Genomic DNA, 12,276 nt, shown 5'->3' on the forward strand with positions numbered 1-12,276 from the left:
TAAAGTAAATGCTGACAGGAACAATCACTCATTCTTTGAGTACCAACTACTCTTAATGATATAAAATGACAGAAACGTTTTTTTCTTTTGTTGCAATCTTATTTATCAGTTGTTTGTTTTGATAATCTGCTGTTATCATTCAAAGCTAATATTTGTATTTGTTGCGAGTTCATTTCAATGCTTCCACTAACTACCATAAAAATGTTGTTTTAAGATTGATCAATTGCTGTACATTTATCAGAATTATCAAAATTCTGATTGCCAGTTAACCTCTGTGAGAGGGAGAGAATAAAGGATGAGCTCCTAACTGGAAAACAAAACCTAAAATTCTTAAACTGATGGTTCATGAATGTTCTTCAGGCTGGAGAAAGGTTTGCAGTGAAGATCCCCAGGGGTCAATATTAGGGCACTTGCTTTTCCTGCTACAGATTAATGATCTGGATCTTGATATGAAGTGACAAGTTCAAATTTTGCAGATTGAACCAATTGGAAGCTCTGAAGATTTCAATGTGAATCTCCAGATGGATATTGACATGTTTGTAGTGCCGCCAGATGCGGTTTGATGCAGAGAAGTGTGAGGTGGTGCACTTTGATTGGAAGAACATCGAAGGACAATATAAATTCTGAAGGGGGTGCAGGATTGGGGGGACCTGGATTGTTTTACTTAGATCGTTGAACGTGGCAGGACAGGTTGAGAAATACGTTAAAGCATCCAGTGCACAAGAGCAGAGATGTGATGCTGAATTTATGCAAGGCATTTGTTACTCCTCAGTTGTAATTTTCTGTACAGTTGTAAATGCCTTACTGCGAGAAGGATGTGAACACATCAGAGACAATGCAAAAAGAGTTTACAAGAATGGATCCAGGAATGAGAAACTTTATATTTACCCAGATCATTGAAGGTGGCAGGATAGGTTGAGAAATACATTAAAGCATTCAGTGTACAAGAGCAGAGATATGAGGTTAAATTTATACAAGACATTTGTTAGACTCAGTTGGAATATTGTGTACAGTTGTAAATGCCTTATTGTGGGAAGGATGTGAACACATCAGAGACAACACAGAAACAGTTTACAAGAATGGATCCAGGAATGAGAACTTCAGTTATGAAGATAGATCAAAGAAGCTGAGACTGCTCTCCCTGTGAGATGGCTGAGGGGAGATTTGATAGAAGTTTTCAAAATAATGAAGGGGTTGGATAGAGTAGGTGAGGGTGGAAGCTAACTGTGCTTAGAAAAGGATAAAAAAGCAGAGGACCTAGAGTTAAAGCGATTTGCAAAAGAAGCAAATGTGAAAGAGGAAAAGTTTTCTCACAGAGCTCGTAGTTGCGGTATAGAACACGCTGCCTGGGACAGCATGGGATGATTGTATATATAGAAATAAAGTTCAACGACATTAGAAAATATCACGAGATTGGCAGTAGGTAATGATGCTCATGTGCGAAGCTGGTGTAAACACAATGGACCGAATGGTCCTGTGATGGAGACTGGGAGAATGTGGAACATGCTACCTGAGGGAATGGTTGAAGTGGAAACAGTGAGGGTGATGAGAATAGATTGTCAGGGTGGGAGATTTAAATAAGAAAGGAGGCAAGCATGAATACCAGCATGGATTGGTTTGGCCTAATGGCGCATGTATATGCCCTAAAACCCTATGCTGCACAAACTTGTTGTGATGAACCAAAATGGGTAGGGTGGACACCTTGATATGTTGGAGGATGAATAGTCTATGGGAGGAGGTAGAGCCGTGATAGGATACAATATACAACCAATAAGGTCATTTTCAATTAGATGAAAACAAAATATTTCCACATCAGATTCACAATGACATTATATCCCATTTCCATCCTGTTTGGAGCACCTGTAATTCCATGTAGAAACTATAGTGTCTTTGAGGTCCTTCACAAACCACCCATGATTGAGCAAATCCTAGTCTGCATTGTCGTCCTATAAATTCAGTTGATTTTGGAAATAATTCACACAGTGCAATCACAACCAGTTTAAAGACTGGCTGTGAGTCATCAGGTATTTGGAACCTGCCAGTGAAACACAGGATACCAGAAGACTCACTGTACCACCTCTCTACCTCCTCTCTCCACCAGCTTTCCCCATCAACAAAAGCCAAGTCACTAAAAATCATAGAAATATAGAACCTCTACAGTGAGGAAGCAGGCTGTTTGGCCCATCAAATTCACCCTCTGAAGAGCATTCCACCCTGAACCAGCCTCCCACCTTATCCCTGTATTTCCCATGGCTTATCCACCTAACCTGCACATTCCTGGACACTATGGCCAACTTAACATGGCCAATCCACCCTAACGTGTACATCTTCAGACTGTGGGAGGAAACTATAGAACCCAAAGCAAACCCACCCAAGCTGGAATCAAACCCAGGTCCCTGGTGCCATGAGGTAGCTGTGCTAACCACTGAGCTACCATCACCACCTTTTTCCATATTTTCCTTCACGGAACAGGAGGATTACTAACAAGGTCAGTATTTCTTGTTTCTTCTTAGCTGCCCCTTGAACTATTGCACACCACGTTCTATGGGTAGATCCACAGTGCCCTGAGAGACGGGATTCCAGGAGTTAAACCCAAAAACTCTGAAGGAAAGGCGATAACTTTCCAAATCAGGATGGAGAGTGGCTCAGAGGGGAACTTGCAGGGGTGGTGTTCCCATGTATCTGCTGCCCTCGACCTTCTAGATGGAAGTGGTTGTGGATTTGGAAGGTGCTGCCTGAGGATCTTTGGTGAATAGCTGCAGTGAATTTTATAGTTTGGTAGAGACTGCTGCCACTGTGTGCTGGTGTTGGAGGGTGATCGTTTAGCTTAATGAATGTGGTGCTGATCAAAAGGACTTATCTTTAAATCATATTGAGCTTGAATGTTGGAGTCACACTCATCCAGGCAAATGGGAAGTATTCCATCACAAATGGGACTGGATGAGTTTAGGATATCTGGTTGGCACGGACAAAGGGTCTGTTTCCATGTTGTATGACACTACGACACTCCTGACTTGTCCCCTTGTTGATGGTGAACAGGAGGCAAATTACTTGCTGTAGGATTCCCAGGCCTTGACATGTTTTATAGCCATTGCATTTATATTGAATTGAATTGTGAATTTGAATTTTTTGTCACATGTACCAAGGAAAGCTTTGTCTTATGAGCAATACAGGCAGATCACAGAGTTAAGTAGCATAGATAAGTAAATAATAGGTAAACAGCGGCAGAAACAAAAACACAGGTACAGATCAATGGTAAGAGTTTGTGAGTCCTTTCAGTAATCTAGCAACAGTAGGGTAGAAACTGTTTTGAAACCGGCTGCCTAACACCACACAGTTATATTAGATTAGATTACCTACAGTGTGGAAACAGACCTCTCGGCCCAACAAGTCCACACCAATCCTCCGAAGAGTAACCCACCCAAACACATTCCCCTACATTTACCCCTTCACCTAACACTACGGGCAATTTACCTAAAATGCACATTTTTGGACTGTGGGAGGAAACCGAAGCTCCCGGAGGAAACCCACGCAGACACGGGGAGAATGTGCAAACTCCACACAGACAGTTGCCTGAGCGGGAATTGAACCTAGGTCTCTGGCAGTGTGAGGCAGCAGTGCAGACCACTGTGCCACCCACGATGAATCCAGTTTAGTTTCTGCTCAATGGTCGCTCTCAGGACATTGCTAAGTGGAGGATTCATTGATGGTAATGCTGTTGTGTGTCATGGGCATATGTTTGATCATTGGCTGCCACTGTGTGATATGCATGTTTTTAAACTCCTCATCAGTCTATTATTCCCCCTCTAATTCTGAAATTCCCTCTCATTGTCAATGTTTCTCTCACATTCCCAACTATTCCTAACTATCACAATCCCTGATATTCTCTGCTTGTCAAGTGTTGCTGTCCGTGAGTATGGACTGAAATGAAATTGAATATTACACAACCTTCCCCAGTGGGATGCAGCAGTCTCATGTTCACATCAAATCAAATAAAAATTACACCACAGAAATATTGCATTGAGCACAAATGGCCTGTTTCAAATTCTAATGAACTTCCTCTATTAAACTTAAACCAAACCAGAGTAACGCAAAGATTGAAGTTGACAAAAATCCTCATTTTCATCATCATCGTTGACAGACAACTCATCTTCATTGTCATCCTCCTCCTCCTCCTCCCCTTCTTCCACCAAGTCCTCATTTTTCCATGCTTGAAGGACTGAAGGTAAAGGAATCCCATCAAAATTTAGGCTGGGTTGAACAATCTCATCATCTGGGGAAATGATCAGTGTTTCCATCCTGTAGGATCAGATATAAACAAGGAAGTGAGAAGATGGTGTTTAGAAATGTAATAACTACATACAGTGCCTAATCCTGGCAGAAACAGGTCATTTTGCCCATCTTCTCCATGCTGTCATTTGATCTCAGAATCCTGTTCTGTTTGGGACAATCTATTTGGAAACTCTGTCTATCACTGGCCCAGGCTGTGTGGTGTTTGGCAGTGGTGCTGGCTTTTCCCTGGGATTCCTTTCCAATCCAATAAACTCTCCCAATCCCCATCACTCATAGTTTCCAATGTAAGTCTTAGAATTTGAATTCAGTTAAAAACAAAACTGATAAAAGTTTGACAAGGCTGCTTTTCCCTCTGTGTTTAAATCTCCCATTTTTTGTCTGTCTCTCTCAATCCCTCTCTGTCTGACTCTCCCAATCCTTCTCCATCTGTCTCTCCCAAATCTCTCTCTGTCTGCCTGATAGAATCCAATTCTTGATTATATACAGTCTGACTCTCCCGGTCTATGTCTATATGACTTTCCCAGTCCTTGTCCATCTGACTTCCCCAGTCCGTGTGTCTGACTCTCCCAGTCCCTGTCCGTCTGACTGTTCCAATCTCAGTCCATCTGACTCTCCCAAATCCCTCTCCATCCGCCTGAGATTCCTGATCCCTGTCCATCTGACTTTCCCAAGATGCTCTCCCTTTAGAGAGGGAGAGAGAGAGAGACACAGCCATGACTGGTGGTGAGTTTAACCAGATGGTTACCAGCCCTCAGGCAAAGGGAAATGTTGAGGCAGCAGGGCTTTCATGGTGACTTCAATCAGAAAGGTTATTGAACCACATTGTTGATGGCACTCTAAGTCTCAAACAAGCCCTGCAGTCAACTGGTGCTCATCCACTTCCCACATTCCAGGGTCTATTATTCCCCCTCTAATTCCTAAATTCCCTCTCATTGTCAATGTTTCTCTCACATTCCCAACTATTCCTAACTATCACAATCCCTGATATTCTCTGCTTGTCTGTGTCAAATTACAGTGAAACCACGATGAGTCACATTCAGAGTTGCCAAATCGCCAGTTGCGCCAAAGTGAGTCAGCCAGTCATTCCGACCAGCAGACCAGGAAATCCAGAAAAAAAGGGATATCCGTGATCAACCAAAGTCTCAAACTGATCATTGTGGATTTGTCAGCCTCGTGTGCTTGTCACATGACCACACCAAGCAAAACTGGAGCACAGTTAGACCCTGATGGAGCCCAAAATCACAGGCAAACCGACAGAGGTGGTCTGGGCCAAGTCCTCCAATGAGAGGCACCAGGAGAGATCTTTAATACTGATAATGATAATGCCACTTGGCAATGGCCTGGCGATATTATGACTGGATTGTTAATCTGGAGACCCAGGTAATGTTCTGGGGACACGTGTTCAAATCCCACCACGGAAGATGTTGGAATATGAATTCAATAAGGAGGAGCATAGAACATTATAATGCAGCACAGGCCCTTCGGCCCTCAATGTTGCACTGACCTATGAAACTAATTAGATTAGATTAGATTAGATTACTTACAGTGTGGAAACAGGCCCTTTGGCCCAACAAGTCCACACCGCCCCGCCGAAGCGCAACCCACCTATACCCCCTACATTTACCCCTTACCTAACACTACGGGCAATTTAGCATGGCCAATTCACCTGACCTGCACATCTTTGGACTGTGGGAGGAAACCAGAGCACCCGGAGGAAACCCATGCAGACACGGGGAGAACGTGCAAACTCCACACAGTCAGTCGCCTGAGGCGGGAATTGAACCCAGGTCTCTGGAGCTGTGAGGCAGCAGTGCTAACCACTGTGCCACCCTGCCGCCCACTAATCTGAAGCCCTCTAACCTACACTGTTTCATTATGATCCATATGTTTATCCAATGAACATTTAAATGAACCCACCTGGTTCACTAATATTCTTTAGGAAAGAAGCTGCCATCCTTATTTGGTCTGGCCTATATGTAACTCCACATCCTCAGTAATGTGGTTGACAATTAGGGCAGCAATGCACACATCATGTGAATAAATAAAACTAAAATCCGTACTCTGCTTTACCATCTTTTACCAGATTGCCCTTTGATGTTTCAGCATTTTTGAAGTGTGGATTAGAAAAGTGGACAAAACACTTTAAGAGAAGGAAGGAAGAGGGTCTAGTGAAACCCTGCCCGCATGAAAGCAGCTGTGATCCATCACAATCCCTCCCTGCACCACAAAACTGCACAGACAATGGGATTCAATCAAAGGCAACATATGCTGAGCAGACACAGGTGTTTGAGCTTTTCTAGAACAAGATCCCAGCATTATTCAACAGTTGTGTAAAGGGACCAAGTGCTGGCAAATGGGACTAGATTAGTTCAGGATATCTGGTTGGCACGTACAAGTTGGACGAAGGGGTCTGTTCCGTGCTGTACATCTCTATGACTTTAAATTCTTACATTGTTGCTGCGTCATTGTGTTTTCATTTTTTTTCAACACAAAACAAACTTGCAGGCAAATCAGGTTTTATAATGGTTACCTTTTCTATCTTAAAGCACCACCTCTGACATTCGAATTAGCATGGTTTTACTATATTCCCTTTATTCCCTACATGTACATTAGAAATCTTACCTCTGCATGAACTCCATCATACCCTGGAACACAAAGAATAGTACATGACCATTTGTGACCTGGAATGATTCACACAGACACACTCCCCTCTCTTAACATTGACACTCACTCACTTCAACGTGTACATGATAGCACTCAAACTTATGCCTGCACTCACTCATACATAAGCATGCTTGTGCCAACTGTGGACTACTCGAGCATTTACACATGCACACTAGCAAACATACATACAGAGAGAAATTGAAATTTCACACACCCAAGAATAAAAATCCTCATGTTGGACATGTTCCCCACAGGGTAGATCAGGGACTGACAGTCTCAATGGACTGAAGTTAAATTGGGGTGGCATAATGGCTCAGTGGTTCGCACTGCTGCTCCGTAGTGCCAGGGACCTGGGTTCAATTCCAGCCTCGGGTGACTGTCTGTGTTGAGTTTGCACATTCTCCCTGTGTCTGCGTGGGTTTCCTCTGGGTGCTCCGGTTTCCTCCCACAGTCCAAAGATGTGCAAAGCTTCAGTGAATTGGCCATGCTAAATTGCCCGTAATGTTCAGGGATGTGTAGGTCAGGTGCATGAGTCAGAGGTAATGTACTGTAATAGGTGTATGGAATGGGTCTGGGTGATTTACTCTTCAGAGTACAGAGATGCAGAAGTTATGCTGTAGTTATACAAAACCGTGTTTGGATCCCACTTGGGCACCACACCTTAGGCAGAATATATACATCTTGGTGGGAGTACAGTGTAGGTTTACAAAAATTATACTTAGACTTCAGGGGTTATACAAATTAGATGTGTTTTCTCTGTCTCACAGAGATAAGACACACAGCAGTTACAGACAGCAGTTACAGAGAGACAGCAAAAACAGAGACGAACACAGTCTCACAGAGATAGAGACAGACAGAGTCACAGAGGGACAGCAGAAACACAGAGTGAGACAGTCTGACAGAGAAAGAGATAGTAGAAACACAGATAGACAGAGATGGTCTGTCTGCCTCTCAGAGACAGAGACAGCACAAACATAGACACAGTAACAGAGATAGAGACAGCAGACAGAGAGAGAGAGACAGACAGACATGTAGACACAGTCACACAGATAGACAGCATACAGATACATTTATCGAGAGGCAGACAGAAACAAACACACAATCTCAGAGATAGAAAAAGAGACAGGAGAAATAAACAGGTACAGTCAGAGAGAGACAGCCAGCAAAAACAGAGACAAACAGACAGCAGGAAAATGGTCTCACAGAGATACAAACACAGCAGAAACATAAAGACAAGCAATAACAGTCTTTCTCTCTCTGTCACACACACACACACACACACAAAACAGGCAGACACATTCACAGAGAAAGAGAGAGAGAGAGACAGCAGAAACAATCCGACTGGAGAAACTCGGTGGCAGGTGATACATACACACACAAGACCCTCATGCAGAGAGAGCAAGAAAGACGAGTCATACATAGCCTAGAGGAGAGGGAGGAGGGAGGAATGCACAGGAAGGAACTGGAGCAGAAAACTCAATCAGTGATTGAATCAGAAATGTCATACTCTGACAAACTCGAAGTCGTCCCGAAGCCTGGATGCCTCCCGGAACGATTGGATGGTATCCTCGCAATGTTCCAGCCTGTGCATGGCCTGTGCCTGGAGGCCGTGGATGGAATCGAGGTGGTCATTCCCGACGTGTTGCATGTCAATCATCAACCGCTCCTTCTCGTTCTGCAGGAACTCGATCAGGCGGTCGATCTGACCTTCTGCCCTGTCCTTGGCATCAGCGATCTCCACCTGAACATGGGGACAACACATGCGGTTAGTCAGGCATCGAAGTGCACCCCGTAGGGTTTTTGTGGTGTAGAGGTAGTGTCCCTACCCCTAGACTGGGAGTCCAGCGTTCACATCCCACTGCTCCAGAGCTGTGGAATAACATCTCTGACCAGACTGATGAGGAAGAATAGATTACATAGAGTCATAGAGATGTACAGCATGGAAACAGACCCTTCAGTCCAACCCGTCCATGCCGACCAGATTTCCCAACCCAATCTAGTCCCACCTGTCAGCACCCGGCCCATATCCCTCCAAACCCTTCCTATTCAGATACACATCCAAATGCCCCTTAAATGTTGCAATTGTACCAGCCTCCACCACTTCCTCTGGCCATACACATACCACCCACTGTGTGAAAAAGTTGCCCCTTAGGTCTCTTTTATATCTTTCCACTCTCACCCTAAACATATGCCCCTCTCGTTCTGGACCTTCCAACCCCAGAGAAAAGATCTTGGCTATTCATCCTATCCATGCCCCTCATAATTTTGTAAACCTCTACAAGGTCACCCCTCAGCCTCCGACGCTCCAGGGAAAACAGCCGCAGCCTGTTCAGCCTCTCCCTATAGCTCAAATCCTCCAACCCTGGCAACATCCTTGTAAATCTTTTCTGAACCATTTCAAGTTTCACAACATCTTTCTGAATCATTTTTTTTTAAAAAAATCAAAACTTGTTAAGGGACTCTTGTGGTGTGGTGGTAATGTCCCTATCTCTGAGTTAAGTGGTCCAGGTTCCAATGCCATGTGCTCTAGAGGTGTTCAGCCGTGCTTCAGAATGGGTTGATTAAAAGGTACAAAGAGGAACTAGTCCCACCTGCTCCAGAAAACCAACTCTAATCAGGGAAGGAGGTTACAGCGCTGAAAGAATCCACTTGGCCCATTCTGTCTGTGCCGGCTCTCTTGTAAGAACAATGCAGCCATTCCCACTCCCTCTCCTGGGACCCCAACATGGTTTCTCTCTAATGAACCAATTCCTTTGGAGACGGTCGCTGAAGCAGCTCTACTGTACTCTCGGGAAGTGCACTCCAGATCCTAATCAGTTTCTAGAGTCACACAGCACGGAAACAGCCCCTTCAGCCCAACTTGTCCATGCTGACCAGGTACCCCAAAACTGAACTAGTCCCATTTGCCTGCGTGTGGCCCATATCCTTTCCTAGTCATGCATCTGGTCTAATTATACCCACCTCCACTATTTCCCCTGGCAGCTCATTCCACACACGCACCACCCTCTGTGTGAAAAAAGTTGCCCTTTAGGTCTCTTTTGAATCTTTACCCCTCTCACTCTTAAACCTACGACCTCTACATTTGGATTCCCCTACCATGGAGAAAAGACCTTGTCTATTTACCCTATCCATGCCCCTCTTGATTCTATAAACCTCTATAAGGTCACCCCTCAGCCTCTGACGCTCCAGGGAAAACAGCCCCAGCCTATTAAGCCTCTCCTTGTAACTCAGTCGCTCTGGTTTAAACCTTCTTCATTTCTCCATTTCCTCTTTGTCCAGGCCCCTCATAACTTTGAACACCTCATTAGAATCATATAATTGAGAAGAGGACCTTCGGCCCATCAGATCTGTGCTGTTAAAAACTACTTTAATTTTTACAGTTGTCCCTCTCACCTGCACTAGGCACATAGCCTTGAATATTGTGGCACTGTAAGTTCTCATCCAAGTATGTTTTGAAGTTTGTGAGGTTTCCCACCTCAACTACCCTCCCAGCAGTGCATCCCATACCCCTACCACCCTCTGGCTGAAAACTGTTTTCCTCAAATCCCCTTGAAACCTCCTGCCTTTCATCTTGAAACTATGCCCCCTTTGCTACTAACCCTTCAACCACGGGGAACAGCTGTTATCTCTCTACCCTGTCCAAGACTCTCAATGAAATCTCTACCGAATCTTCTCTCTGCTCAGATCTAACCACGCAACAGATGTCCTTCTCCCTTGATCCATCTTCACAAATCATCTTAGCTGCCAAAGCCTGGACAGAGTTTTCACAGCAGGTTTCTGTATACATCCCTCCCTGATGCAGTGACATCCTTCCTAACTTGCAGTGCACAAAACCAAACACAACAGTCTGGTTTGAGAAATTTATTGTCACGTGTATTCAACATAAAATACGGTGAAAAGTGTGTACCATCCGTGTACAGTGCAATTCACACTAATTTAGAATCAAATAAAGAAAACATAACTTAAAAAGTGTCTGAACTTGGATAAGCTTTGAGGACAAATTCAGCAGAACGTCACTGCTCTTTCCCTCTAAGTGGAGATACCAATGAAGTTACTGCTTGAATATCATCCTTTCTACAAGAGAAGGAACTTCAATTCAGCTTGAACTACACAACATGAAAACCTTTCCAATTAACATCTCATCCCATAGAACTTACAATCCTACGCATTTCACTGTTTAAGATACATTGCAGAGTTTCTTGCATTGCAAGTTATTCCACATCTAATAACCTGCTCTGAAAACTCTGTTCAGGCTAAGACACTGCATGATATTTGATGATAATTGACACCATTCAAAATCAAACAAACAAAACCACGCCACTCCGCCTCCCAATTTTTAAGTAAGTATTTCCAAGACCTGCATCTGAATTTTATCCAAAATTTAATCAGTTCTTCCTTGGGTCACACCTTATCCACGCACAGTAGTTCCTCCCCCCTCCCCTTATCCACAGGTGTTACATTCCAAAATCTACCACGGATGCCCAAAACTGTGGATAGTAGTGAAGCCTATATTTTGAATTGAAACTTAGGACTTGAAACAATTAGAAACTTATGAATCGTTTATGTGAGAGACGATTTTGGTACAAACAACTGAGATGTGCATGACCCCAAAGTCTAAGGGGAATAGAGCCATAGGGGTAGGGTAAAACATGCTTCTCTATAATAAAGGACGAGACATCTGCTGCTACGGAATGATAAGACCACTCACGTTGACAGAGTAGAAAAACAAGTCCTTGATTGATAAGACCACTAACTCTGACAGAGAAGAATAAGTCCTTGACTGATAAGACTACAGGGTAGAAAAACAACCCGGAGACATCTGCTGCAGACTTTGTGATAAGGGTACAGAATGGAAAAATACTGAACGGTTTAGAATGTGAACCTTGTGACTCTTTAGAGCCAAAGAGGGGAGGGACTTGTGCTGTATTTAATGAGAAACTTTGTTAGCCTCGGGGCGCCTTTTTCTCAGAAGGGTGCCCAACTCTGCAGACTTGCTAATAAAACTTTGTTTTCCTGAATTTGTCTAGAGCGATTATTGAGAAGCGATTTTCGTTTCTAACAAGGATTTATAAATCTGACAGACTAGACGTATTCATACAAGAAGTTCAGAGGAAGCATCAGTAGACATGTTGATTGCATCGCAGAATTTCACGTTATTTTCCAATACATTCCCAAAAGATATTTAGCCAATCTGGATAAGGCAAAGTTATAAATATTATCCAACAGTTTAAGAAAGGGTGAAGATAGAACATAGAACATGGAACATAGAACAATTTAGCACAGAACAGGCCCTTCGGCCCACGATGTTGTGCCGAACTT

The 12,276-nt window shown here is 43.7% G+C and overlaps 1 protein-coding gene across 3 annotated transcripts in view; it reads right to left on the minus strand.

Annotated features, from left to right (window-relative positions):
• Nucleotides 1-3,588: 3,588 nt before the first annotated feature.
• The window catches only part of LOC122544212, a 52,074-nt gene continuing 43,386 nt past the window's right edge, over nt 3,589-12,276 (minus strand). For all 3 annotated transcript variants that reach the window (XM_043683288.1, XM_043683286.1, XM_043683287.1), the window contains exons 12-14: nt 8,465-8,698; nt 6,916-6,938; nt 3,589-4,299 (exon numbers count right to left, since the gene is read on the minus strand). In XM_043683288.1, the coding sequence (XP_043539223.1) occupies nt 4,071-4,299; nt 6,916-6,938; nt 8,465-8,698 (486 nt within the window). In that variant the 3' untranslated portion in view covers nt 3,589-4,070. The remainder of the gene's footprint in view (nt 4,300-6,915; nt 6,939-8,464; nt 8,699-12,276) is intronic.

The sequence above is a fragment of the Chiloscyllium plagiosum genome, chromosome 47 (genome assembly GCF_004010195.1).
Source record: "Chiloscyllium plagiosum isolate BGI_BamShark_2017 chromosome 47, ASM401019v2, whole genome shotgun sequence".
Classification (NCBI taxonomy): domain Eukaryota; kingdom Metazoa; phylum Chordata; class Chondrichthyes; order Orectolobiformes; family Hemiscylliidae; genus Chiloscyllium; species Chiloscyllium plagiosum.